This window comes from Aspergillus pseudotamarii (assembly GCF_009193445.1).
Source record: "Aspergillus pseudotamarii strain CBS 117625 unplaced genomic scaffold BDV38scaffold_21, whole genome shotgun sequence".
NCBI classification, from domain to species: domain Eukaryota; kingdom Fungi; phylum Ascomycota; class Eurotiomycetes; order Eurotiales; family Aspergillaceae; genus Aspergillus; species Aspergillus pseudotamarii.
Genome location: NW_022475035.1, coordinates 385,108 through 410,098, shown reverse-complemented (window position 1 = coordinate 410,098; position 24,991 = coordinate 385,108). Strand labels below are relative to the sequence as shown.

The 24,991-nt window shown below is 48.6% G+C and overlaps 14 protein-coding genes across 14 annotated transcripts; 5 read left to right on the top strand and 9 right to left on the bottom strand.

Annotated features, from left to right (window-relative positions):
• Window positions 1-81: 81 nt before the first annotated feature.
• BDV38DRAFT_244733 (uncharacterized protein) lies at window positions 82-804 on the bottom strand. Its single transcript, XM_032054355.1, has 2 exons — window positions 773-804; window positions 82-713 (listed from the first exon to the last, which is right to left on the bottom strand). The coding sequence occupies exons 1-2, from the start codon at window positions 776-778 to the stop codon at window positions 414-416; spliced, it is 306 nt and encodes a 101-aa protein (XP_031914544.1). The 5' UTR covers window positions 779-804; the 3' UTR covers window positions 82-413.
• A 934-nt stretch (window positions 805-1,738) lies between these two features.
• BDV38DRAFT_292337 (fungal specific transcription factor domain-containing protein) lies at window positions 1,739-3,593 on the bottom strand (the record flags this gene model as incomplete). Its single annotated transcript, XM_032061991.1, has 5 exons — window positions 1,739-1,867; window positions 1,930-2,087; window positions 2,280-2,664; window positions 2,716-3,280; window positions 3,490-3,593. The coding sequence occupies 5 exons, from the start codon at window positions 3,591-3,593 to the stop codon at window positions 1,739-1,741; spliced, it is 1,341 nt and encodes a 446-aa protein (XP_031914543.1).
• Window positions 3,594-4,251: 658 nt separating this feature from the next.
• BDV38DRAFT_292335 (intradiol ring-cleavage dioxygenase) lies at window positions 4,252-5,589 on the bottom strand (the record flags this gene model as incomplete). The annotated part of the gene is made up of 2 exons (XM_032061990.1): window positions 4,665-5,589; window positions 4,252-4,595 (listed from the first exon to the last, which is right to left on the bottom strand). Exons 1-2 carry the CDS (start codon window positions 5,290-5,292, stop codon window positions 4,252-4,254), a joined length of 972 nt encoding a protein of 323 aa, XP_031914542.1. The 5' UTR covers window positions 5,293-5,589.
• Window positions 5,590-7,011: 1,422 nt separating this feature from the next.
• On the top strand, window positions 7,012-8,423 carry BDV38DRAFT_270638 (intradiol ring-cleavage dioxygenase; the record flags this gene model as incomplete). Its single annotated transcript, XM_032057182.1, has 5 exons — window positions 7,012-7,261; window positions 7,331-7,486; window positions 7,537-7,679; window positions 7,753-7,918; window positions 7,990-8,423. 5 exons carry the CDS (start codon window positions 7,012-7,014, stop codon window positions 8,421-8,423), a joined length of 1,149 nt encoding a protein of 382 aa, XP_031914541.1.
• A 132-nt stretch (window positions 8,424-8,555) lies between these two features.
• BDV38DRAFT_282145 (uncharacterized protein) lies at window positions 8,556-9,177 on the bottom strand (the record flags this gene model as incomplete). Its single annotated transcript, XM_032059728.1, has 2 exons — window positions 8,556-8,596; window positions 8,703-9,177. The coding sequence occupies 2 exons, from the start codon at window positions 9,175-9,177 to the stop codon at window positions 8,556-8,558; spliced, it is 516 nt and encodes a 171-aa protein (XP_031914540.1).
• A 380-nt stretch (window positions 9,178-9,557) lies between these two features.
• nop58 (RNA-processing protein NOP58) lies at window positions 9,558-11,460 on the bottom strand (the record flags this gene model as incomplete). The annotated part of the gene is made up of 3 exons (XM_032057181.1): window positions 9,558-11,002; window positions 11,063-11,223; window positions 11,336-11,460. The coding sequence occupies 3 exons, from the start codon at window positions 11,458-11,460 to the stop codon at window positions 9,558-9,560; spliced, it is 1,731 nt and encodes a 576-aa protein (XP_031914539.1).
• Window positions 11,461-11,719: 259 nt separating this feature from the next.
• BDV38DRAFT_244724 (H(+)-transporting V0 sector ATPase subunit d) lies at window positions 11,720-13,375 on the top strand. The gene is made up of 4 exons (XM_032054354.1): window positions 11,720-11,835; window positions 11,897-11,985; window positions 12,050-12,924; window positions 12,982-13,375. Exons 1-4 carry the CDS (start codon window positions 11,726-11,728, stop codon window positions 13,063-13,065), a joined length of 1,158 nt encoding a protein of 385 aa, XP_031914538.1. The 5' UTR covers window positions 11,720-11,725; the 3' UTR covers window positions 13,066-13,375.
• Window positions 13,376-13,980: 605 nt separating this feature from the next.
• Window positions 13,981-15,645, bottom strand: BDV38DRAFT_72676 (ribose phosphate diphosphokinase subunit PRS5). The gene is made up of 3 exons (XM_032063839.1): window positions 14,478-15,645; window positions 14,101-14,424; window positions 13,981-14,051 (listed from the first exon to the last, which is right to left on the bottom strand). Exons 1-3 carry the CDS (start codon window positions 15,402-15,404, stop codon window positions 13,995-13,997), a joined length of 1,308 nt encoding a protein of 435 aa, XP_031914537.1. The 5' UTR covers window positions 15,405-15,645; the 3' UTR covers window positions 13,981-13,994.
• A 787-nt stretch (window positions 15,646-16,432) lies between these two features.
• On the bottom strand, window positions 16,433-17,193 carry BDV38DRAFT_282141 (ubiquitin-like protein HUB1; the record flags this gene model as incomplete). The annotated part of the gene is made up of 3 exons (XM_032059727.1): window positions 16,433-16,454; window positions 16,551-16,689; window positions 16,746-17,193. 3 exons carry the CDS (start codon window positions 17,191-17,193, stop codon window positions 16,433-16,435), a joined length of 609 nt encoding a protein of 202 aa, XP_031914536.1.
• A 53-nt stretch (window positions 17,194-17,246) lies between these two features.
• On the top strand, window positions 17,247-18,214 carry BDV38DRAFT_72710 (PIG-H family GPI synthesis protein). The gene is made up of 4 exons (XM_032063841.1): window positions 17,247-17,319; window positions 17,404-17,786; window positions 17,846-18,048; window positions 18,102-18,214. The coding sequence occupies exons 2-4, from the start codon at window positions 17,453-17,455 to the stop codon at window positions 18,177-18,179; spliced, it is 615 nt and encodes a 204-aa protein (XP_031914535.1). The 5' UTR covers window positions 17,247-17,319; window positions 17,404-17,452; the 3' UTR covers window positions 18,180-18,214.
• Window positions 18,215-18,239: 25 nt separating this feature from the next.
• BDV38DRAFT_72699 (pseudouridine synthase DEG1) lies at window positions 18,240-20,371 on the bottom strand. Its single transcript, XM_032063840.1, has one exon. The coding sequence runs from the start codon at window positions 20,276-20,278 to the stop codon at window positions 18,299-18,301; it is 1,980 nt and encodes a 659-aa protein (XP_031914534.1). The 5' UTR covers window positions 20,279-20,371; the 3' UTR covers window positions 18,240-18,298.
• A 101-nt stretch (window positions 20,372-20,472) lies between these two features.
• BDV38DRAFT_244716 (putative Rho-like small GTPase) lies at window positions 20,473-21,699 on the top strand. The gene is made up of 4 exons (XM_032054353.1): window positions 20,473-20,866; window positions 20,989-21,223; window positions 21,286-21,405; window positions 21,502-21,699. Exons 1-4 carry the CDS (start codon window positions 20,775-20,777, stop codon window positions 21,661-21,663), a joined length of 609 nt encoding a protein of 202 aa, XP_031914533.1. The 5' UTR covers window positions 20,473-20,774; the 3' UTR covers window positions 21,664-21,699.
• A 174-nt stretch (window positions 21,700-21,873) lies between these two features.
• On the bottom strand, window positions 21,874-23,571 carry rps0 (40S ribosomal protein uS2). Its single transcript, XM_032054352.1, has 2 exons — window positions 23,245-23,571; window positions 21,874-23,176 (listed from the first exon to the last, which is right to left on the bottom strand). The coding sequence occupies exons 1-2, from the start codon at window positions 23,412-23,414 to the stop codon at window positions 22,447-22,449; spliced, it is 900 nt and encodes a 299-aa protein (XP_031914532.1). The 5' UTR covers window positions 23,415-23,571; the 3' UTR covers window positions 21,874-22,446.
• A 106-nt stretch (window positions 23,572-23,677) lies between these two features.
• Window positions 23,678-24,969, top strand: BDV38DRAFT_244713 (mitochondrial 37S ribosomal protein uS15m). The gene is made up of 2 exons (XM_032054351.1): window positions 23,678-23,811; window positions 23,864-24,969. The coding sequence occupies exons 1-2, from the start codon at window positions 23,766-23,768 to the stop codon at window positions 24,730-24,732; spliced, it is 915 nt and encodes a 304-aa protein (XP_031914531.1). The 5' UTR covers window positions 23,678-23,765; the 3' UTR covers window positions 24,733-24,969.
• The last annotated feature ends 22 nt before the right edge of the window (window positions 24,970-24,991 follow it).

The following is a 24,991-nucleotide window of genomic DNA, read 5'->3' as shown; positions in this document are numbered from 1 at the left end:
ACATCCATCCCGTCTCCATTGCCATTAACAACCTCCCCCTCCCCTTCCCCGCCTTCTCCTTCCCCTCCCCCCCCTTCTTCCTGCTCATCTTCACCCGCAGCTGCGGGCGCATCCTGCATCCCCACACCCAGATTAACAATCATCAATACCTCGCCCTTCGTTAACCCATAGGGCTGTAACTGGGTAATCAGATCGCGGAGCGCAATGTCCATAGGTGTCGGCGCATTGGATTGGATGAGCGGGAGGGCCGGGGTATCGGTTTGAGATTGTGATTGAGCTAGTTGTTGGAGTTGTTCGGGACTTTGGTGGGTGTACTTTGGGTATTTGTAGATATGGGGTGAGAGGCGGGAGACATAGTTGTGGATCTGGGTAGTAGGACTATGTTAGCTTTTCCTTTCTCTCTCTCTCCCTTCCTATTCTAGCTCTCTTTCGGGAACACTGGATTGCTGGACTGGTGTTTTGTGTGTGTTTGTAAGATTAATTTCTTGGCTCTTTTGTAGATGTGCGTGTGTGCTCGAGTAAAGTTGGATTTGGTTGGAGGAGGTAGCGGGAATATATACCTCTTTAACGACGGTATTGTGGTCTCGTAGGTCTGGACTTGGGACCCAGTGTCGGAGGTTTGGGGGTGGGTTTGGGGGTCGGCGTGGTGGGTTTGCTGTTAGGTAGGCTAGGACCTCGATGTTGGTGAGGACTGCCGATTGGGGGTCGATTACCTGGGGTTTTAATATTAGACTTGCTGTGGTGTTCTTGGGGCTAGGGATTAGAAGCATACCCTCATTGTTTATGTGTCTTTGGTGTGTTTGGGATTTCTTTCATGTAATATGTAATGTAGTGAAAATGTGAGGGGAATGGGAAAATTGAAGAGATATTGACGGCAGAATTGGGCGGTGTGGATATGTATATGATTCCGCCTTTCGGAACGTCTGCTTAGGGGTATCTGGTATGTAGATCACTGATTATAATAGCATTTTTAAACTTCAAGATCTGATTGATTTGTATATCACATGTCTACTGGGCGGGATAGGATAGCATATAGAGACAGAAAAACCCGGCCAGTAAGTTTAACAGTTGGATGCAAGATGCATGGTTTAATGCAGATCGCGGCGCTACGGCCGTTCCATGATAGTAAGCTCCAGTTCCACAACCCTGGAGATGGAAACTGGCTTATGCTCGGCACCGTGGATGAGTTTCCATCGGCCCATTGTAGTGCACAGCAATTTGCTGTTATGTCAGAGAAACGAGAGTCCAAACTCATCTTAACCATCTGTCGATGAATTTCTGGTCTTTACTTCCCCCATCTGTTTGTGGACAATTTGGCATTGCCACCATACGATTTGATTTGGCCCACTGCAGTTAAAGCTGTGTAAATACGGCACTCCAAGAGTTCATACAGGGCTCAGTAGGAGAAATTTGCAATACGTACCGCACGGCCATGACTCATGAATTACACAGGGCTAGAACATTCGAGGCTACTCTTATCCCTGTTTCGTTCAGCCCATGTGGGACACGATAGCTTAGGGTTGATTTGTTACTCAGAAGTAATCGTTAAGCTATCATCATTTCACGTGCATTTTTTTTTTTTTTTTTTTTTTTTCGCACTGAAACTCGCTGGGTGTATGATCACTGATTTGCAGCCCTGTATAGCGACTGTCTTGCTAAGAAGACCAATCTTTGGATGAAAGGCTCAGTGAGATAGAACGGAGGAAAGCAACTCGCCTCTTGGTTATCTCGATTGCGCTCACTGAATATACCTGCGGTCTCCTCTATGATCTGCAGGTCTTCCTCGGAAGTTGACGCGGGAGGAGCGGTGGTAATCAGTTGCCAAAAGAGAGAGACTACTGCAGTAAACAGAAATTGAGCGTAGATCCTGTCACAAACGAGTGCATCCAAAATTAGCTGAATATGCATGCTCAATTACAAAGGACATACCAACCAGAACGTTTCAGGTAGTATAAGATGGCGCACTCGACTGAGATAGAGTAAAGTGGACCGTGCTGACTGGTGGCAAATCTCCATACTAGATGGTAATAGGGACCAGCTCTGAGGTGATGGTATACTTCCGTTATTGCTTGCTCCATGAATTTTTGCTAGACAATAGTAGTACTCCAGATGTATGTTCACACCCCGTAGACTAAGATCGTGAAGCAAGGAGTCGGGCACGCTTCGGTCCAAGACGTCTTCCGGTTGACACGTTACCGGAAAGTTCGATTTGATGTCGCTCAGCTCCTGATCCAATTCACGTATGTATTGAATCCGCCTTGCTTCGGGCTGGGCTATGCCATGATCAGAGTACAGCAAATGTTGTATTTTGGATTTTATTAGGGCAAGACGAAGGTCTGATGGGAAGAGAAGCTCTTTCGTTGATAAAGGTTCTGGAAAGAACGACCGATCAGAGGAAGTCGATACATAAGCGGCCGGCAGATACAGGTCACAGTCAGCATCGTTGATCAAAGGAGTCTTGCATTCTCGAAGCGACATTTCTTTGTCGATGGCGTAGCACAGCCAAAACAGAGCCCGCACATGTTGGCGGTGCTGACTCTGTTCTAACGTCTCATCAGGGGGTGCCCTGTTTCGGTTTGCTCCCATATTATACAGCATCCGTGTAGCCATAGCAAGTAAGATTCCTGCCGGCCGCGGTTGACCAAGGGGAGCAATGTATAGCGCCTACAACTATTAAAGATATGCCTTGATCTAAGGACCGCCAAAGCCACTTACTAGCAAAACGAGAGCTTCAAGGCTTCGTAAGTTGGCATTGTCTATGATCAATTCGGGTAACAAAGTCAGCACTGCTTGCACGTACGCATCAGGGTCGGCATCAGCAAAAGCCATGTCGTCCCCGCGGATTCGGGTGACTAGAGCCGTTAAAGCAACCAGACAGGCATACTTGGCAGGACTGGTTGTGCTGTCGGGATTGCCAAGCGCTTTTGGATCGAGATGGAAGGGGGTATTTTCCAAGTCGACAGCTGGGAAAATGGAATAGAGTCTGTTCTTCGAAAAGTACTCTATTGAACGCTGTATCAGAGACTGCGGAGGCCATTTCGGAACGATGGTCCTCGTGGAATGTGTTGGATACTGCAGTTTGAATGATTGGGCTAGTTGATTTAAGAAATCCTCAATATTGAGAACGAAACCCGTCCGTTCGTAAACGGTGGAGGAGAAGCTTGGTGTCAGAGCAAAAGGAGCGGCGCGGGGACCGCAGAACCCCAGATGCCACCGAAAGTTCGATAGCGCTGCATCGAAGCTGTATGATTCAAGCAAATAAGTGGTGGCCGACCACGAACTAAGTAACTGGTGAGGGACCTCAAGAGGACTGCTCCCGCTTGAAAGAGCTTTGGGGGGCGTATATTGGTCCGAATTCAGGCGGTTCTCTCTCTCTGCCTTTAATGCTTCTTCCAAATGTCGTACCCTAGCTTTCGCATCGGCCAACTCTCTATGACAGGGTTAAGGGAGTTCGTTGGGAGAATGGCTGCTTGTATCTTACTCGCGGACACTTTTCCGTTGCTGCGCTGTCGGAGTGAAAGTGCAAGGCACCCCTGCAAGGGAACACGTTTCACAGGCTGGTTTCGCTCTGTCACAGCCAATCTGTTAGGCATAATGGAAAAAAGGTCAATGATTAGTGATTCTAATTTAGTACCCCACAACTTAGTTGCCGTTTTACCTACCCTCCGATGCCGACATAGATCGCAGGCAGTCCGCACTCTTCCACCACGTGAAGCGACGGCAGATCCGCTCATGAAGTTGGCTGCTAGATGGGTCTCCTGGTAGAACTGAGCAACCTGATAATTCTGGAATAAAGTAGGAACGTGAACAAAAGAATTGACTTTGCCCGTAGGAGTGGACTGGACAATCAAAGGCCTAATAGGGATGGTGGATTTTCCCCCGGGTTCTCACCGGGTCACGAAGCCTCCACATGATAAATTTGGTTTTAAAGCATAAATAAATGACCCACGCCCGAGTATCACTACTAGTAGTAGTTGTACGTACTTAGTTCTAAAGTAATAGTAACGAACCACCACAATTGAACCCCTGAAAGACTAAGTCTATTTAGTTGAATTTTATTTCAAGTGAAGCTTAGATATGAATCACCTATTTTCTATTTTCCTCTGTTTGGTTATTTTCATTTTTCATTTATGTATTTATTTCAATATCTACAGCTACTACTCTTAAGAAAAACCCATCTTATTAAGCTTTTTTACAAGTCTAAGTAACCCTTGCACATCAAACCCTGAAGACCTGATCTAAAGTAGACCACTACTTCTCAAACGTCTCAATCGCTGCCGTATCTACACCGATAGTAATGTATCCAATCATTCCCTTGCTGATATCCTCACCATCCGCTGGGACGACAGATACAACGGGATTAAATCCTCCGTCTGTACCTTCAGGGAATATAGTGTCTTGTGCGTTGGTGGTGCGATTGATTTGTGTGTGTGAGGCGTAAGGCTCCAAGCTCATAACCTTCTGCGAAAGCGCTTCATCGAAATAGAGCTGTCCGGTGCTTACAGTATTGCCGGAAACAATTGTGCCGTTTCCTTGGACACTCCAGTCAGTGTGCGCTTGAACATGTATATGAATAGCCCGTTGGACGTAGAATCCTATGGTACACAGATGCATTAGTGTTTGATGGCCGGAGATCTATTGCCTCACACTTTGCTAGGTCTCACCTGGGAATATCGTCTTAATCTCCATGACTCCATTCTCGTCAGTGGGCCACATTCCCCGCAAAAAGGTAGTATCATCCGTATGGAGATCGGTAACACCAATCTTGAAATCGGTGATGTTCAGCTCAGCCAGAAGCTTTTCAAACTCGGTATTTGGCGAAAGGTGAGTAAACGAGGAGTAAGAGCCAGTTGCATTACAATGCCAGAAGTCGAGGAGGACATTCGGTAAGGGCTCGCAGGTCGCCATGTCGAGGACTCCCACATCAAGCCACAAAGGTACACCTGCTTGATCCTCCGTCATATCCTGACGCAGAGTCTGAGAGCGCGGCCAGACGTAGGGACCCTGGGTTACCTCGGGACTGAGGACACAAGTATCGTTTTGTATGGTGTCATAGTAAGGGGCGTCCGTGGTAATCTCGAAAGTCGTGTTGTGACCGGACCCTTCCCAGCGTTTCCGCATTGCTCTCTTCGCCATGCGGCGTCGATTGAAATCCGCAGCGTGGTTGGCACATTGCTTGGCTAGCCCACTACGTCGTTGTATCTCTGCATGAGGCACGGCACGATCAGGACCAGGATGAGCAATTGCAGTTGTGGCTGCTAGAGCAGCAAAAATGAGCTTTGAAACGAACATACTTGATTTCAAATGACAGTCGACTTATGGCCAAGGGCGTGAGTGGCTTGATGAGTGTGAAGGACCGAGGGACCTTTATACTTCACGAGGAGATACACCCCTCCACTCCAACCGAGACATCGCATCTTCCATCCTCTGCGGAACTTCTCCATCACCAAGAAGCCGTACTCCGTAAATCAGGATGTCCACGGAAGCGGAGCATGCCTGGTACCGACGGCCTCCGGCTTCTTGCCAAGACCTCCATTTTTTAGATTCTCGGCGTAGGTCGGATGTGATCCTTGTTGTCATGGTTGTAGGATCTCCACCTTCCTCCCTATTGTGTAGATAACAAAATCTCGCATACAGCACACTATTTCACGGGCTGCTATGAAGCAATTGTAGCCAGAACATGTAGTCTCTGCCTATCTTCAGTCCACACAGCCATGAGCTGGGCCACAAGGTTGCGCATCCATTCAATACAAGTCTTGGAAAGTCAATTGATATCCCAAACAACCGTGGGGCTATACTGAGCCGTGAAGAAATTCCAGTTCATATCCTCATTTAGTTCACCGCGTAATCATTTCTTGGCTTCTGTGGATAAGTACATTTCTAGGAACATTCAGGATTTATACCCCGGCCAAGGGAATCGCGTAGTGGGCGAAGCTGAAGAATATCTTGGAGATGATTGGAGATGCTCCAGTGATCAGCGTGGGCTGTCGATCACGGAGAAATGGAATCCCGCTGACTCAGCGGGTAGGTCCCCGCAAAGTGGTCTGGGCACATCATCAATTCAATACTATAGCATAGCCCTAGTTGCGGTCTACACATGTAGGCCCAAAGAGCTATACAATTGTCTCTGATTGGAGTGTTTGAAGTTACGGTATTCGACAGTGAAATGGCGCAGTTTTTAGCAGAGTACTTGAAGATTTATCAGTGGGGTAGGCGATCCATATTTCTCGAGCTACAATGGCTAGACACGAAAATAGCTGCGATACAGCATAGAATAGTGTTTCCTAGCATAGTACAAAGTCGTGTATAGTGAATGATATTCTCTTCAATGCATTGTGCACGACATTAAACTTATTCTACTTTGTGTAACATTCGCACAGCCTATGAACATCTAGTTCAAATCAATATATGCTTTTGTGGATTTGACGAATGTAACAAGCCAGGGGAAATCCCGCCCATTTATCAAAGCAGCGTTGCCTGTAGTAGTGAATGGGGTTGAACATGCATATCGATTTACTCCGAGTGATAAACTAGTACTGCTGCAGCTAGTGAAGCCGTCCATGATGTAGTAGCTCAGAAGTATCCCATCTAGAACCCTATCTAAGCTGGCTCAAGATTCAAGAATACCAAAAGCTTCGTCATTTATGTGGACCTCATTTCATAAGTACTCGTTTCATAGGCCCTCATTCCTCGTCAGGAACAACTTCCTGGAAATGTAGGCGCCTAAACAGTGTTCCACAAGGACTTGTGGAGTACAATCCAGGTACCGGCAATCACACAGGAACTGTGCTAAGATTTGCAGCACCATTCGCAGATGCAAAATAGAATAGACATCATTCGTGGGCATCTAAACTAGAGCCAAAATCTGCTGTTACCTAATGGATCTAGCATATTTACAAATGTTGTAGAGGCATCGTATATAAAGCTCACTTCCTCGTCCTGAGTCGCAATTCTTGCGATTCACAGGAACTATCTCTAGGCTTCTTTCCCCCCTCCCTAAATCAAGTCACCATGATCCAGCTTGCTTCTACCCTTACTCTCGGCCTTGCTAGTATAGCAGGTGTTGTGTCCGCTCATCCAGGGCACAATGTCGAAGCGGAAGCTGCTGAGCGTGCCAGCTTCCTGCAAAAGGCTCCAATTCAGTCACGCAGTCTCGCTCATTGTGCCACAAGCTTGAAGGCACGCGGTGTTGAGAACCTTAACGTTGCTCGCCGTGAGAATGCTGTGCTGCTGCTACGCAGAGAAAGGGGATTGGATACCGGTATGCTCGTGGATCTCTAAACGAAGATGCAGGCTTTATACCACGGAATGCATACTAATATATCTTCAGGGGCTCGCTATCTCAAAGCACGAGACCTGGACTCTGTGCTGGCGACGGATCACCACTCCAACTTGGCTCATGTTGACCCTTCCACCGACCCCAATGTCCTGTTCGGCTCGGAGGGTACATGTATTGTACAACCTGAGGTGACACAGGGACCGTATTGTACGATTAATGGAACAATTTTTGCGTTTCACTTAGCTGACTTTGGGCAGATATCGCCGGTGAACTGATCCGCAAGAATGTGGCCGAAGACCAGCAGGGCGTGCCTCTCTACATGGACATCCAACTCATCGATACCAACACCTGTGACCCTCTCCCTGACATCTACACGGATATCTGGCACTGCAATGCCACGGTGCGTCTACCAAATGCGATTCTAGCCAACCATTGACCATCGAACTTCTGTGACTGACTTCAACATGCTCCAGGGTGTTTACTCTGGCGTCGTTGCGAACGGTAACGGTAATTCGAACGATAACAGCAACCTCAACACCACGTTCCTCCGCGGTGTCCAACCGAGCGGCGACGACGGTGTTGTCCGATTTGAGTCCATCTTCCCTGGCCATTACACTGGCCGGGCTATTCACATTCACGGTATGCCCCACGGAAGATATACTAACTGCCTAAACGAATAAGATTGTTGCTAACAACTCAATTTGGCACAGTGGTTACCCACCCCGCTAACGAGACCAAGATCTTGCCCAACGGTACCATCGCTGGCATGTACGACGGTCACTCCTCGCATATTGGCCAGATCTTCTTCGATCAGGACCTCATCACTGAGGTCGAGAAAAGCACCCCATACTCGACCAACACGCAGGAGTTGACTGAGAACTCTGATGATAGCATCCTCGAGACGGAGGCTGACACCACCGACCCGTTCATGGAGTATGTTCTGCTTGGTGACGATGTCTCGGATGGTATCTTCGCTTGGATTTCAATTGGCATTGACGCCAAGAGGGATGATTCTCTCTCCCCTGAGGGTTACTGGACTGAGACTGGTGGAGAGGTCAACGATCACTTCAGTATGAACATGGCCGATATGGGTGATCTTCCGACCGGCGCTGCCAGCAGCGCTGCTCCTAGCGCATCTGCATAAGCGAACGGCGATGGTTGTCTCTTGAAGTGAATAGAATGATCCATTTGGGCAACGTGTTAGAAATTACTTACTTCATGAGACAAGAACGGATGTTATTGTAGTATAAATGGTTTGTAGAAGGACCTGAGTAATTTATCCGTAGAGGGGAGGAAGACTCAGCATCTCTTTCGTGCCTAGCAGGGTTTGTTAGTTGCTCTTTTCCAGCAGCTTGGATAACAATAATCAGAGAAATATCCTCGCATCCTTCTAAAGAAACTAAATCCTATTTCTCAAACCTACAGATCTTCGACACTCCAACAGGCCTAGGCTGTACATTCCTTACAGCATCCCCCGCCTCCTCATTCCCCCAATCCATCACCTCCCTCTCCAGACCTCCCAAATCCATGTCCTTACCCCAACAAAGCAACTTCCTCTCCTTCAGCAACTCCAGCACCCTCAACAACCATGTCCGACATGTAACCCCCATCTCATTGACCTGACCATCGTAGCTGCGTATCAGCCGGTCTGCTTCGTTCAAGACAGACTGAGAAGACGGAAAATCTGCGATGCGGATAAGGCCGACCAAGAGAAAGGATTTCAAGATGGTTGATTCCGGGGCATGCGCAGCGATCCAGCCGGTGCTTTCGTTTGTGATATGGTATTTTGTTCCTGTATCGTGATAATGAAGGTAAAGGGCCCAGTGGAAGTTGTCTGGGATTGGCGGGTCGGTTCGGATGTAGAGAGCGATATAGATGGAGTTTGGGGTAAGAGACATTGTGATTTGTTTTGCTATGCTAAATAGGTGGTGTATGGAAAACTATGAATCATTGGTGCGAGTAAATGTCGTGTGTGAGGAGGTGGATGTGGTACAAGAACAGACATTGAAAGCAGGTCCAAATAGTCCGGAGATACTTACGGTAATCAGTTACCGTACTAACTACAGCCACAAACATGGATGGATAATATCAAGATTAGACCTAACTGCCTTTACCAACAAGCACCGCTGCGCCATGGATAGATAAACCAATCCATCCTATAAATGCCACCCATAAAATAGAAAGTCTTCAAGCAAATGACAAGAAATTGAACCCACAAAGTGTGATATCATACAATAATGTAGCGATCCATCAGTTTTAAAACTTTTTTTGACATGATTTACTCGTCCTTCTTCTTCTTCTTCTTCTGTTTCTTCTCGTTGTCCTCGTTGTCGTCGGACCGCTTGCGCTTCTTCTCCTCGCCCTTGTCAGCTTTCTTGGCCTCCTTCTTAGCCTTCTTCAGATCCTTCTTGCTGACCGAGCTAGGGTTGCCTTCGGCATCGAACTGGATCTCGCCGCGCTCAAGCTTGCGCTTGTACCGCTTGAGGCTCAATCCGGCCTTCTCGGCCATCTTCTCAAGGTCAGCGTCCTTGCTCTTCTTGGACTTCTTTTTGCTCGATTCCTCTTCCGACTCATCAGACGAGTCAGCCTCTGCATCAGAGTCAGCATCGGCCATCTCGGTATCCTGGACCTCTTCAACAAGCTTCTTCTGTTTCTTGGCAGAAGAAGGCTCATCAACAGCATCGGCATCAGCGTTGTATTTCCTGGCCTCGTTGAGTTCGAACTTCTGTGCAGGTGTACCGTTGGGAGCAATGTTCACACCACGGGGCTTGAGGGGCTTGCCTTCCATGGCAGCCAACTTCCTCTCAAGGTTGAAACGGGCCTCTGTACCCAGGGCAGCCTTATCCTCCTCGGTAGCATCGTCATCCCACTCGGCAAGGGCATCCACACGAAGACCAAGAGAGGCCTTGGCGGCGAGAACTCTGGCCATCTTACCCTTGTTCTTGCCAGTAGCCTGACCGATAAGGGAGGCGTGGTAGATGAGACCATACTTAGGAGTGTCGTGCTTGGTCTTCAGGGCACGGAAAAGGGCCTTCTCGGCTCCCAGAATCTGGAGGGTACTGGCGGGGCTCTTGGAAAGGTTGGTCAAGCTACCGGCGTGGGCGATAAGACGCGCGCCGACCAATTCGCCAACAAGAGCTGTCAGGTTAGGCGCAATGGCATTCATACGGGCGGTCAAATAACCGGCAAGTTGCTGACGGTACTCCGTGAAGCCAACAACCTGCTCAGCCAAAGCCTGAATGTTCTCCAAATCCTCCTCACTGATCTCAGTACCCATAGAGCGGTCCGCGGCGGCCTTGACAGAGCCCTCGAGCTCCTCGGGCAGAATCTCAGCAAGATCAGAAGACTCCCAGTTGGTGCGCATGCCCATCTTCAGAACGAGTTTCGCGTAGGCCAGGTTGTCGTTGAGGATCTTAGCCAGCTCGGGGAAGTGCCAGCCGTACCATTCCTTCACACGCATAGCATAGTTGTTGAGCTCCTTATCCAAATCATCCAGCAGACCAATGGCTTGTACAATCATAGTATCAATCTTATCGGGAGAGAACTTGAGCTTATGTCTGGCAAGGGAGTGGGAAAGACCAAGAGACATGGTGGACATGTCCTGAGGGGCGAGGCCTGGAATTAATGTGGGGAGATGTTCACGGATAGCACGGTAGATATCAGTGGTGGTCGAGTCGGCGATAAGTTGAATATCGAGACCGGGAAGCTTGCCAATGGCATTTCCTTTACGAATTTAGTCAATAACTGAACCTGGTCTACTGCGCAGAAACTCGATCGACATACCAAGCTTCGGGTCCGCAACGGCCAAAGAGACCTTCTTTTCGTCCTTGACCTCGTCAAGAAGGCTGGCAAGACGAGGGGTAACCTTGCCCTCAACAAGGGAGGCGACTTCCTCCAGGGCTGTAGCAGCACTGTCGAACTTCTGGAAACTCTTCAATTTCACACTATACGAAAGAGTTAGATGGACCGTTCACACGGGAAAATTTTTTGCTTCAAGAGCGCGTGCGGCGAGATTGGAACAACACCGACGAGAATGCAGCGAAAGCAATGACTTACAGGTTCGAAACACCCTCTGCCGTCGCAGCCTCAGTAGCAAGGTCATCTCTCTTCAAAAGCTTCTTGTCCTTAGCCTTGAGCAGGGCATAGCCCGCGCTGGTTTCGGTGAGGATAAACAGCGTCATGATGGACGGCCTCAATTCCCAGCTGGTTCAAAAAATATTTAATTTAACAGCTCGAAAGGTTAAGAATATGGTGGATAGGCCGGAGAGTGAGGGCGACCGTGGACGAAACCACCGAAAGCGTGCTTGGGGAAGTCGGTTTCTCGCTGCTGGCGGGAATTTTTTACCTCGAGTCTAAAGTAAAAAAATGAAAAAAGCGAGAGCGATCCGAGTGGCTGAGTGGCTGGTGGGTGCGGCGGTGCGTCTTACGTAACGCGGGAAGCGACTGATGGGCATGGAGATAGATACAACAGCTGTCTTGCGGAGTGGTTTTGGAATCCCCCCGGAGCTGCATCGTCATTCCACAATGGAGGGTCTCTTCTTTAACGTTAACAGCGGGTATGTGTGGCTCAGGGTTACCTTTAGGATCTCGCGACAGCGTCGGACTAATGCTCTGTAGCTATGTTGAGGGCATTGTTCGAGGATATCGGAACAGCCTCCTCACCGGTCAGCACTACAACAACCTGACCCAATGCGAAACAATAGATGGTCCGTTCACTCACACCTATATCGCTACTTATCTACTATATACTTATCCAAGTACTGGCCGCAGATGTTAAACTTCAGCTCGCCCCCGCATATGGGGACTTCCTCGCCGCGCTTCCTCCCAACCCCTCTACCTCAGCCCTTGCTGGCAAGATGACGGATAAGCTGGTCGCTGAATTCCGCTATGTGCTCACCCAGGCCACAGGCTCGACGGCCAGATTCCTCGAATACCTGACTTACGGCTATATGATCGATAATATTGCTCTTCTCATTACCGGTACATTACATGAACGTGATACCCGTGAGCTTTTGGAGCGATGCCACCCCTTGGGCTGGTTTGAGACTTTGCCCGTACTGTGTGTGGCCACGAACATTGAGGAACTTTATAACTCTGTCTTGATTGAAACACCATTGGCCGGCTACTTCAAGGGCAGCCTCAGCCATCAGGATCTAGACGAATTGAACATCGAGATCGTGCGCAACACCCTCTACAAGAACTATCTCGAGGACTTTTACCAGTTCGTGAACACGCACCCAGATTTCAAGGGCACTCCTACACAAGAGGTCATGTCTGAACTTCTAGAGTTCGAGGCAGACCGCCGTGCGATCAACATCACACTGAACTCGTTCGGCACAGAGCTTTCGAAGCAGGAACGGAGAAAGCTGTATCCGGAGTTCGGTAAACTCTACCCTGAAGGCTCATTGATGCTTTCACGGGCCGACGACCTGGAGTCCGTGTCACTTGCTGTCAGCATATCGGCTGACTACAAGGCCTTCTTTGATGCCGTGGGCCTTACTCAGGGTGCAGGTTTCGGTGGTGGTTCGGATGGAAAGAGTCTCGAGGACATGTTCTACCAAAAGGAAATGGAAATGTCAAAGGTCGTCTTCACCCGGCAGTTTACCCCGGCGGTAGTGTACGCATGGATGAGGTTGAAGGAGCAGGTCAGTTTGAAACTGTTCTAGTACAAGAGGCACTAAAACTAACCAAGCATTGCACAGGAAATCCGAAACGTCACATGGATCGCGGAGTGCATTGCGCAGCACCAGAAAGAGCGGATTGGCAACTTCATCTCTGTCTTCTAAGCGTTCCTTCTCTGCACTACCTAATATTCGATTCATGCGATTCGTTCACATGCACAAAACTTCCTTATTACCCCGAACTATGCGATTCTATGTATCTTTTCCCTCTTCCATTACCCATATCCTTATCTTGTGACTAGCTTTCAGTTATTCACTTATGTGTTGGGCGCATCAAATTGCCCGACATCCATTACCAGTTTCTGATCTCTTCTACTTGCCTAGGGCGTTGGGGAATCTCATTTTGTGCGGTATAGTATAGATGAACTGATCATTGGCTTATACCTTGAATGTAAACTTTTATTTGCTGAATGTAGTAATTGCGTTTATGAGGTAAGTGATACAACTACCGAGTATATTTGAATCTCCAATCGTCGCAACTTTTACATTCAATTAATTTAGACCGTGTGGTCCACTACTGAGAGTCTAAGTTAGCCATGCTTTGTATGAAAGTTAGTACAAATGTATCCGTGCAGATACATGTCCAGGGCCAAAGCTCCTTATAATACACGGTTTTGTGTTATGCCAAAACTGCAATTGTAGAGCAAGAGAGATGCAGTGAAATGCCCACGCAGTAGCCTGAATAATCGCAACAATCGCAAGGAGTGGCAAATGGAAAGGTGTGGGGACAAGGATTGCAACAGAGTCCGGTCGATTGGCCTAGAAGCCTATCTACTGGTTTCATAAATCGGTCGACACATTCAACGCAGTTACGTGATATGCGATGATGGGATTGTATAGTCATAAAAAAAAAATCCAATATAGCAATGAGGGCGTCAGTGTGCTGGGGGATGTCCAACAAAATCAAACATTTCAGCATATGAGTTACTTTCATCACTCCTTTTCTTGGTTTTCTTGGTTTTCAGGATTCATGCTAAAGCTCCTTCGGACAGGAAGGATAAAATAAAAAACACGTCAAAAGTTGGATAGATTCGTTAGTCGTACTGGAAAAGGACACTGATACTCTCGCCATGGTGGACACGACGAATAGCCTACGACGTATTAGCAACAAAACTCCGTTAAGTATTAGGGCCAACCTACCTCGGCAAAGACATGGCCAACTTCCAGAACCTCCAGCTTAGGGCACTGGCGCAGGTGCTCTGTCTGATCAACGCTGTTCGTGACTAGCACCTTGTCAAGGGCACTGGCGTTGATTCGATCAATAGCATCCCCACTTAGGATACCGTGAGTCACCAAAGCGTAAACTTGAGCGGCACCTTCCTTCTTCAAGAGCTTCGCAGCTCTAGTAATGGTGTTGGAAGTATCCGCCAGGTCATCAATCAGGATAGCGGTACGGCCTTTCACATCACCAACCAACATCATAGTGGCATTTTGACGATCCGTGATGCGTGTGGGGCGCCGTTCCTATAAACTATTAGGAAACACAAAAGTATGTTGAACTAGCAAGCAGAACAAACCTTGTGAATCAATGCGAACTCTATACCCATGGAATCCGCAATTGCCGTAGCACGCTTAGCACCTCCAGCGTCGGGGCTGACAATAACAGCCTGCTTGTAATTGGGGATGTTCCGCTGAATGTAACTCTTGAGCAGGGGTCTGCCATACAAGTTATCTACGGGAATATCGAAGAATCCCTGATACTGAGGATCGTGCAGGTCCATCGTGATGATATGGTCGGCACCAGCACAGGCAAGCAAGTCAGCTACCAATGTGCCTGCCTGAGCCACCCACTGCTTGTAACCTGGGCGTGGTTGGAAATTGTTGATTTTTTGCACGCTACCCTCACCGAAAGCGCCATTGGAAACAGCGGCCTTGCTGCTCTCCGGTTGCGATTCCAGAGTTTCACTGCGAGAGAGTCCACTAGTTGGGCGCTTCTTCACAGGACTTCCATTGCTGATATCCTCTATTTGAGCCTTTGCTAGGCTCTTCTGTAGGTTATCGACACCGTTCAGAAGACTTCCACTCTCAGGCTTCCCAGGATATGGGGTTGTAGGGGTGCTCTCGAAAGTATAACCATTTGCGGGCTCTGACTTTCCAGGAACCGCTGACTTTACAAGAGGGGCGCCAGTCTTATTGTAAGGAATATCACTCTGGCGAGAGTACGGGAAAAGAGGGAGAACAGCGGTGACCCTCTTGGCGGAGGCGGTCTTGCATGCAGAGATGGTAATGAGTAGCTCCAGTAGGTGGTCGTTCACTTTCCCACCACCAGATTGAATGATGTAAACATCTTTCCCACGAACAGACTCCTTGATTTCAACTCTGGTTTCGCCCACAGAGAACTTCGAAAGTAGAACGTCTGCTGGCGGGATACCCAAGACGCCGCAGATGTTCTGAGTCAGTTGAGGGTGGGAAGTGCCTCCAATTACAACGATATTGCGGACCATGGTGGCAGGACCTTCAGGTTGATAAGGGTTTGAAAAAGCGGTAGGATAGATAAGCAATGGAGAGGATGTCTGCGTCGAGAGTGGAGAGAAACCAGGGATATCCGATGAGGGAGGTCTGGAGGGGCGATTATTGATCGGTAAGATTAGCACAAAGTTGGAAGAAGCTTTGATCAATGAATGGACAAGATTGTGGCGAATATGGACAGACAACTACCTCATGGCGGGGATTCAAGAACGGTGTCCGATTGATGGAGTGGAGAGAACATTGAATAAAGGACTGAGGTAGAAGGTCGTGTGAGTCCCGCGATAGAAAAAAAATGCCTCTTCCGCCGGTGGAACCAAACGTCCTCCAAGCCTCGGATTTCTGCCGTAATAGCCCCAGGCTGCTACATGCCGCCTGCCGCATCCGGCTAGCTGCACACAAATGAAACAAAAACGACTGGGAAACGGCGATGCGCCCCGCAAAGGCCGGGTGAGAGGTAAATGACGGAAGATGTGGGAGGTGAAAAAAAAAAAAAAGCTCCGACTCCGGATTTCAGAGATACCCGTAGTTCCAAGATAACAACAACAGCGATTTGTGAGCCACTTCCCTCGCAAAACAAGCAAAGAACAGTAGGCGCCCCTACTGTTGCATTACAAGAAGAGCAATGTCTCCATTGGGCCAATAGGTACACGGAAACTTTGAAAGATAAGGTGCCGGAGAACATCAGCGGACTCGTAGGAGGCAAAATCCAAAGAAAGGGAAAAAAGCAGTTTTTCATGGCAAATTCCCCATTATTCCACAACCTTTCCCCAATATTCTGTTGCGATAGTAGGTAAAGCACAATAGAGAAGAAACCCAGGTCATATAAAGGTACAGTAATACAATTTGAATCGCCTGCGAGGGATATTCTACAAAGAAGGAGTAGAGTCAGCATTCACGCTCAAGGACATACCAGTCGCATCAGGACAGACGTCACAAACCGTAGGGGAGTAGTCGAAATGGAATTTTCTCACAGGTACCTAAAGTGTATAGTCTACACAAGTATTTATTCACCAGTGCCGACCTCCCTGTAGAACGGTCAGCATGGAACCCTTCTAAACAAAAGGCTCCAAAACGCAACAAATAGTAGGCGACAAGGGAGGACTTTGCAAAGGACCACTTACAGATCAAGCTGGCTTCCTGAAGAAATACTGTAGTCGGCTAGGGTGAGGAAATCTTTGAAGGGACGTTCCCCTTGGCGCTTGAGAAGGATTTCATGTGGTTCACGTCCAATACGTGCAGCAACCTGTGCCTTGAAGAGCTCTGTGACATAGATTAGACGCCAAACTGCAGTCCTCGATCATGAAAGGGTAACGAACTGATTGGGTCCGATGCAAGACACGGAATTGAAGCTTTCGAGCCGAGACGATCGTTCACGTGCACAATAATCATGGGTTCTGAGGGCTGAGGAACAGCAGGCTTCTTATCTTTCTTTTCTTTCTTCTTCCTTTCCCGTCCACATCTCTCATCACCTTCCGGACGCCTTCGGTCACGATCGCTATCCTTGTTCCTATCGTCAGGCCTGTATGTATCTCTGTCGCGTCGCGGAGACCTTGCCCGTTCTTCCCTATCTCTGTATCCTCGATTTAATCTGCGTTCATCTGTATCGTGTCTGCTGTCGCCATCGCGCCGTTTGTCCTTCCATCGAAAACCTCCTCCTCCTCCTCCTCCTCCTCCTCCTCCTCCACTTTTTCTAGGCCTCTCTCTATCAGACCTTTCCATGTCAAGCCTTCTCCCTGGCGACCTGCTCCTTGAACGCTCGCCCATGATGAGTGGTGTAGGTTAATGTAGTTTAGCGATCAGCCTGACGCTCACAGCAATGGAATATGACTGGCGACACGTGATGATGTATTGCGGCCCGGCCTTCTGGTCGCAAGATGCCTACGCTAAACCGTAAGTGGAGTAGCACCATAAATGAGTGCTAAGCACTGACCTCCGTGCTTAACCCCGTGCTTATTGCGATTGAACTTATATCAGTAGTTTCAAATTTGGCTCAAAGCGTCGCAGATTTCTGAATCAGTGATAAATGCCTGGTCGCCTGATATTACGACGTCCATCTCCGACGACCGTCTCATTCACCGTATCCAATGCCTCCAGACACACGAGTACGCCAGCGAAGATTCTCTTCTATCTTCAAATCCTTTTGCGCGCATTAGTCTTCTTCTACGTGGTTTTCTTCAATATTGCAAGACTCCGCAACTCTTTCTTTACGCAAGATGGGTCTTTAGTGCGCTGGAGTGCAATATGGTCGAGTCCATTAGGGTCACTTGTATCCCGAATTGTAGATTCATACAGTTCTTGGGTCGTCGTTCTGGTGAGCGCGATTGTTATCTATGGTGTCTTTAGGAAGGGTTATACGGGTATGCCCGAGTGCCCCTATTGCGGTAAATGATTTCAACTAACTTCTGGTGCTATACAGAGGAATCGTTGCTTGTCATACGTGGTTTGGGAATTCAAACTTCTACTTCGTCCCTGACCTATCTCTCCAAGGCCTCGACGCGATTCATTCCCACCACTCAGATCCAGGACATTGTGATTCACGAGGCTTTCAAAGGTTTTGAAGTCCGCTTTTACCTAGCAATTATTGTAGATGGGGAGCCCGAAGTTGTCGTAGTGTTCCCTGTAAGTATTCATATCCAGACAACTTGATTGGCCCCTAACCATATTATGCCCAGAAACTTTTGCCGAGCCGGGCAATACTAGAAGAGGTTTGGAGGGGCTCGCGGCACTGTCTCTATGATTCGAAATCTTAACATAAAGGAGTTTGGAAGAAATTATTTTGCCTTTGAAAAGAGGCATTCTCATGTCTAATTGAAGTACACCTAATGGCGAACTATTCTATAAAGGTATGGCATACGTCCGAATGTCCTTTCTACATCTCCATGCGACTGGGCTCTGCACCCTTTTCAGTCTTCCGCTGTTTGGCTGCAAGCCATCTCGCGTTTTGAACCTCCACCGGGTCCATCTTTCTCTTCTGCATGACCGGTATATATTGTCCTCCAATTCTTGGCTCATTCGCACCATAGAAGACTTTCTGGCTCCGCTTTTGTTGCTCATCATTGACGCCCTTGGTTTCACCATTGACAACCCCTTGGTCCCCTTGGCTGACGGCAAGATCCAGTAATGTACCAGCCAAGATTTCATCAATCTTACGTTGTCTCCAAACGGACCAAAGACCGTCTACTACTCCTCCGAGACCATACTTGCCATCTCCTCTGCCCCCTTGGGATTTTATCTGTCTGCTATCCCCAGCGTAAACCCAATCTAATGCATCTGCACGGCTGCCGCTATTCTCATCAGGGAAGACACAGTTCCAAAGGACAAGGGGGGCGTCGGAAGCCATCTCATAGGTCGGCTTACGCGGGTTCTTGGTTATGTCTAACAGGTCCTGCACAATAGTCGGTGGCTCAAGTCCCTGGCCCACTAGGAACAAAATACCCACCATGTGCCGCACCTGATGCCATAGAAAAGCGGATCCTCTCAAGTTAAATACATATACTTGAGAAGGGGTTTGCGAAGGAGTCTCTGGCGACGCGGGGTTTTGCTGCGCAGCAGGGTCTTCTAGAGCTTGGAATCCCGGTTGACTGACATAGCCTAGTGGGCTGCTTCGCGGATCAAGGAGCTCAATGTCAGAATGGTAGATGATTCTCTCGAAATTCTCGATTTGTTTGCTGGTGTCCAGTTTGCAGAAGTTACGGAAGTCATGTGCTCCCTCAAAGTACTTAGCGGCTTCACGCATAGCCTCGATGTCTAACCAACCCTCTCTGCATTTTGCACGGCTGTCTCCTGCCTTGTTGTTTCCACGCGAGGTGAATCCAAGAGGTCCTGGCGTTGGGGAGAAGGCGGGTTGGGTAAAGAAATACTTGTAATGGCGTTCCCGGCAAGAGAAACGAGCGTCGAAGCCTTCGGGGGGGTGTGGACACCATGCCAGGACCCGGATATCCTCTGGAAGCACCCTGTTCAGAATACTTACGTATGGTAATTCATCAGCAATATCATCCCAGTTGTCTTGAGCGGCATCAGCTAAAGCAGTAGCTTCTTCTCCGGTTTGCATAGTAGTATCCGAGCTAGGGTCCGCCTGCGCAACATTATCGCGCTTTGGTCGCGCACTTCGTACCATCAGACCGATAACTTGTCCAAAGGCACTGACACCCCTATCAGTCCGGCCAGCCTTAGAGTACTGGCATCCTTCCCAATTGATCAAATAAGGCTTCAATTCCCTTGGGCCCCTTGTATCTTCAAAATAATCCGCCTCTCCACTCTGCGGGAAAATCAGACGAGTCTTCCGCAAAGCCTTCCACATTTCTTCTTCAATCGTTGGGAGTGGCGTGACATTGCCATTAGCATGTTCAAGGCCGTTGTACCGTTGCCCCAGATATGCGAACTTCAGAGCTATGAACCGGGTATTGTATTTGGAAGGATCAATCACTCGGGGCTGCTTCGGGGGGCGATTCGGCGCGCGAGTATGTGTGATATCGTCCTCTGGAGCAGGCTGGTACTTGCGCGCTCCCTTCTTCGAGGAACCCTTCGCTGTTTCGGCGGGCGTATCAAGCGCTGGGTTCGAAGGTAAAGATTCGTTTGCGACTTTCGATGAGGTCGCAAATTCCGCATTGCGTGATTGCAGCTGGCGCTCTAGCTCTGTAATTCTGGAAATCAGACTCTCCGGGGTCCAGGTCGAGTAGTCGGTTTGACCTTGAGGTGGAAGTGGCTCCCCGGTGCCGGACATGGTTTCAGTTGCGAGGGACTCAACCTGCGCGTGGCGATGCTTGAAAATCTGAAAGTTTCGTTTTGTCAAGAGACGTTGTACAATGCGACTCGGATAGGAACAGAGTCTGCTTTGAGCTCTCCACATTCCCCTGGAGCTGGCGAAGATGGTTCTGTTGTACCCGCTAAACTTTGGGAGCAGTTGGCGGGGACAGATGGGATTTTTTTTAAAGTCATTTTTGTTAAGTAATCTAATATCCGTGTATGGTAATATTACGGAGATCTGCTAGATCTACCTCAGATAAGGAAATATTAAGTGGCTTCTGAGATTAGATGCATGAGCTTGAAGGTCCTTATCATAACATTGTTTTAATAAATCGAGTATGTAACGATCTAAGAGAAATGACTTTATTAATACCGCTTCATATTGTAATGGTGGTATACCAAGTGGATATGACATCTACTTTTTATATTTCTCCGCTCCATTTATCTTCACAGCACCCAGCCTCAACTATTCAAACACACGATAACTTCAGCCAAGTTTAGGGAAAAAGCTCTGCTAGCCGATCACTGTCCTATCTTGATCTCATACTCCAACAGACTTTCGAATCTACTGCAACGCAGCACCTCTTGAATTCGACCTAATGACGAACCAAGAAAGTCATTCGGACCAGGAGAACACAGTCACCATCCTCCTACTAGGAGACCCAGGATGCGGTAAAACGACATTCTTATCGTAAGTCTATACCGAAACGCTATTGGGACTTTTATCGGATCTTCCCAAGACGTTCCTTACTGCCGGAATCTTCCTATGCTTGCATTTTATCTTCCAGCGGAATACTGATCTATCGACCCCAGAGCATTGAAACAAGGGCGCAGTAGGCTAAATGGAAATGGATCGCATAACCAGCCCGAGCCCTTACGGGACAGTGACCAACCTTTCCTTTATGATATCCGCTTCTCAAAGAAGTCCTTTAGCCTCGAGTTATATGATACGGCATGTCCTAATCAGCACTGGTCTACATTGAAGCCGGACGTGGTTCTTCTTGCTTTTGATATATCCAACAGAGATACTTTGACCAATCTAAGAACAGTGAGTTCGCATCTTTATCGATTCTTCTCTGGAAGTCAATCACAAGTTACTGATCTTCTTAGTGGCGACACGACATTATCCGGTACTTCCAACATGGTCAGGGGGAACGAATCCCTGTCATGATGGTAGGCCTGAAAAGAGACATGAGGGTAGAAGGCGAAGGTATCATCTACCCGCAAGAAGTAAGTACCTCGTTCCTGCAGTGCCTCAACCTGGAAATGCTCCTTATGAACCATGTTGTCTTACCTTGTTTTATATCCCAAAGCTGACTCCAGCAGACATATCGAATCGCACAAGAGCTCCGGTGTGACCGTTATGCAGAATGTTCTGCTATCACGGGAGAACTTCTGGCAGAGACATTCGAGGATCTAGCGAGGCTGGCAGGCATGACAACCACGGATCGTGGGGGACAGACTCAGGGTGGCTGTATAGTCATTTGACGGGGGAGCGGATATGTCGACTGTTGTGATACCCTTTTTACGATGAGAAATATCTATTATGTAGTTGATCTAACAAAAACAAGATGTTGATTTACTTTGTTCGGCAGACATGGAGAAGTATAAGGGAATTTATATGCTATGCCGTGTGTATCCATGATTGCTAATACGAGACTACGTACTGATCTACGTTCACTGCCTAATCCGGGGTTACTCGGAATACTGCTGACACACGATAGAACATGCATATGGTAGCTAGTATCACGTTTCATTTACGACTAAAATCAACATGCAGGGAGAAACCAAGGTAACGACTAAGTCCACCTTGTGGAAATTGACAGCACAGGGCTTTCCCCCAGAAGCTCACCGAGATAATAGAACAACTGGATATCTTTCCCTCGTAAGCGCCAGTCAATTTTTGGCAATGCTATCCCTCCCCGATGCACCGTGAACAAGACGTGATAACGGACTGTAAGAAACGAGACTTCGCTGTAGCATACCAAGGGAAGTAGAAAAAGACGGTTTCAAGTTGTAGGGTTCCCGATCACAAACTTCGATCACTTTTTCTCCTTTTTTTCTTCTTGCTTTTGAAATAGGGGTTTTCAAACAGAGACTAGGATAGACATGTCAAGAGAAGTTTTCTTTGCGGGAGATGCTGTCGGTTACTCGTCAGACCATGGGTGAAGAGAAAATTTAAAACGTGAATCCTCCTCAGCGCCAATTCTTCGCAAAAAGAAAAAACTCATGCCCCTCGTAACGGCTGTCCATTGTCGCTATTTATTTTATTTACCACTTGCCCTCAGCAGGCTGGGTCTCAGCCCAGCTCTCACCACCAGCGGCAGGAGCGGAGCTGGCGGCCCAGTCAGCACCATCAGCCTCCCAGCTGGTAGGACCAGCAGCGCTAGCAGCAGCGAAAGCAGTGCCAGGAACACCAGCACCAGCACCCTGGGTGTCCCAGTTCTCGCCAGCGAAGCCAGACTCAATGGCACCGGCACCGACCTCCTCGGTGGTAGCGACCTTAGTCTCCTCGGCGATCTCCTTGTTCTCCTCGGCCTCAGGGTCGCGGTAGAAGTAGAGGTCAGGAACGACGTCCCACTCGGTCTCGCGGGTAGCAAGGGTACCGCGGAGACGGAGGACCTCACGGGCGAGCATCCACCAAACCAAACCGATGGAGTGACGACCCTTGTTGTTGGTGGGGATAGCAACGTCAACGAAGTCGGTGGGGGAGTCAGTGTCGCAAAGAGCAATGACGGGGATGTTGACGTAGCTGGCCTCCTTGATGGCCTGAGAATCGGTGCGAGGGTCGGTAACGATGATGAGACGGGGCTCCTTGAAAGAGCGGGTGATGTAGTTGGTGAAGTTACCGGGGGTGAAACGGCCGGCAATGGCGGTGGCACCGGTGTGAGAAGCGAACTTCAGAACAGCACGCTGGCCATAAGGACGAGCGGAGATCACACAGATATCGGCGGGGTTGTCGATGGCCGCAATGATACGGGCAGCCAGGAGGATCTTCTCCCTGTAATTTGCGCATACGTTAGTCTTTTCACGCAGCCAAATCCGCAGCATTTCCGCCGAGTCGCATACCAGGTCTTGCCAATGTTGACGACATTGACACCGTCAGGGCGAGTCTTCCAGAGGTAAGGCTCCATGTGCACCTGGAGGTTCTTGGAACCCAGGTGGCACTGAGCAGCGAGCAGCTGCTCAATGTCCTGCTGGGTGGGGTTGAAGATCGGGGGAAGCTGAGAGGGGGCCATGGTGGGCGATTGATATTGCAATGAACAGCGAATTGAATATATCAATCGACTGGCGCTTGTCGCAGTGGTGATGACGGGAAAAAGACTGACGCGAAGGTGAACTTTAGCCCTCCGCGTTTGGATGATTTTCGTTTGTGAATTTTAGGGCTAGGGTACGAACTTTCGGAGCCTCAGGCGTCCGCTCCGCTGTCAAGTCACGTGGGTGTGCCTTACTGAATTTGGGTTAGCTCAGTTCTCGGCCTTCGAGATTTCGGAGCCTTCACAGTCTTAGGACGTAAAGGTTGCCAGAGCTAGAGCTGTTGGTTGTCTTGTAAAGATTGAATTTGAATTTACCAAGCAGTTTCTACGGATATGCCTCCCCGCTTTCTCCTCCAGCCTTCCTTCAAGGCTTTTACTGGTACGCCGCAATCCTGACTATTGTGTTGCGTGTTATTAACCGGCTGTGTTAGGGTCTTCGCATGTTCAAAGCCCGCTTGCTGCGCTGTCATTGAATCCTTCCAGGACATCTATAAGAGCGGGATCCGCCGAAACTAGAGAACGCCGACGACATGATCCGTTTTTGATGGCACAGTCACGTCAGCGCAAAGCCGCCAATCTGTCTCGTCAACAAGCTCTTGCCGAAGAACGCGAAAGCTCTCTGGGCGATCCTGTGGAAAGTGCACCGACCTCATTCGTCCAAGAGCTCAAAACGGTCAGATCTGGGCCACAAGCCCCTTCAAGCACAGATGCCAGCCTCAACTACTTCGTCACTCCGGAGGGACTCCGGGAGGCCTTGGAATATTCGAAAAACTTGACATCCCCCCTCGAAAACCCAGACAGGGACACTGCAGACCCTCAGCTTGAGAAGGAGGCATCCGAGAGACATCTTCAGGAACATCACAACGCTCAAGAGGCAATCAGCCGTATCGTGAAGATCAGTAACGGAAACACACAAGATCAGATGCGCCTACATATCCAGAAATGCATTGAAACGTTTGGACGGCACAATACGGACAAGACCTTGCCGCCAAAGCCTGCAGCTGTATCGCATCAGTCTGCTACTGAACACCCCGAGAAAACTCCTCGAGTTGGTCAGGATACCGGTTCTCCGGAAGTCCAGGTTGCTATCCTTACTGCAAAGATTTTGAACTTGTCTAGACACTTGCAGACAACCAACAAAGATAAGCATAACAAGAGAAACTTGAGACTGCTCGTGCATAAGCGACAGAAGTTGCTTCAGTACTTGCGTAGGAAGGAGCGGGGTGGTCCAAGGTGGCAACACTTGATCGAAACCTTGGGCCTGTCGGATGCTGCTTGGAAGGGTGAGATTAGCATGTAATGGCTCACTAGCGTTTGTATTGTTATGTTTTCATTTGTTTTTTTCATTATATCATTCAGTCAATATTGGCGTGTAACTATATGGCATCCATACCTTCCGTGTGTGCTGCAAGATCTCGCTTGTTTGCCTGGTCTTTTTTGATGTCTCTTATTTACAGACTTACCGTGTACAAGTATTACAGTTTATCTTCAGGAAACTATTTAAAGCGATTAAATCATACGTATTATCATGCGCAAACAATCTTCCATCCCACTTGTGC

Coding starts and splice junctions, on each gene's coding strand:
- BDV38DRAFT_244724 (XM_032054354.1), top strand. CDS start 11,726: ATGGGCATGGAGATAGATACAACAGCTGTCTTGCGGAGTGGTTTTGGA. Junction 11,836..11,896: donor TTCTTTAACGTTAACAGCGG/GTATGTGTGGCT, acceptor AATGCTCTGTAG/CTATGTTGAGGGCATTGTTC. Junction 11,986..12,049: donor CCAATGCGAAACAATAGATG/GTCCGTTCACTC, acceptor TACTGGCCGCAG/ATGTTAAACTTCAGCTCGCC.
- BDV38DRAFT_72676 (XM_032063839.1), bottom strand. CDS start 15,404: ATGGTCCGCAATATCGTTGTAATTGGAGGCACTTCCCACCCTCAACTG. Junction 14,425..14,477: donor AGTTCGCATTGATTCACAAG/GTTTGTTCTGCT, acceptor AATAGTTTATAG/GAACGGCGCCCCACACGCAT. Junction 14,052..14,100: donor TTGGCCATGTCTTTGCCGAG/GTAGGTTGGCCC, acceptor AATACGTCGTAG/GCTATTCGTCGTGTCCACCA.
- BDV38DRAFT_72710 (XM_032063841.1), top strand. CDS start 17,453: ATGCCTGGTCGCCTGATATTACGACGTCCATCTCCGACGACCGTCTCA. Junction 17,787..17,845: donor CTTTAGGAAGGGTTATACGG/GTATGCCCGAGT, acceptor GGTGCTATACAG/AGGAATCGTTGCTTGTCATA. Junction 18,049..18,101: donor AAGTTGTCGTAGTGTTCCCT/GTAAGTATTCAT, acceptor TATTATGCCCAG/AAACTTTTGCCGAGCCGGGC.
- BDV38DRAFT_72699 (XM_032063840.1), bottom strand. CDS start 20,278: ATGTGGAGAGCTCAAAGCAGACTCTGTTCCTATCCGAGTCGCATTGTA.
- BDV38DRAFT_244716 (XM_032054353.1), top strand. CDS start 20,775: ATGACGAACCAAGAAAGTCATTCGGACCAGGAGAACACAGTCACCATC. Junction 20,867..20,988: donor GGTAAAACGACATTCTTATC/GTAAGTCTATAC, acceptor TATCGACCCCAG/AGCATTGAAACAAGGGCGCA. Junction 21,224..21,285: donor CTTTGACCAATCTAAGAACA/GTGAGTTCGCAT, acceptor TGATCTTCTTAG/TGGCGACACGACATTATCCG.
- rps0 (XM_032054352.1), bottom strand. CDS start 23,414: ATGGCCCCCTCTCAGCTTCCCCCGATCTTCAACCCCACCCAGCAGGAC. Junction 23,177..23,244: donor GTCAACATTGGCAAGACCTG/GTATGCGACTCG, acceptor CGCAAATTACAG/GGAGAAGATCCTCCTGGCTG.
- BDV38DRAFT_244713 (XM_032054351.1), top strand. CDS start 23,766: ATGCCTCCCCGCTTTCTCCTCCAGCCTTCCTTCAAGGCTTTTACTG. Junction 23,812..23,863: donor TTCCTTCAAGGCTTTTACTG/GTACGCCGCAAT, acceptor CGGCTGTGTTAG/GGTCTTCGCATGTTCAAAGC.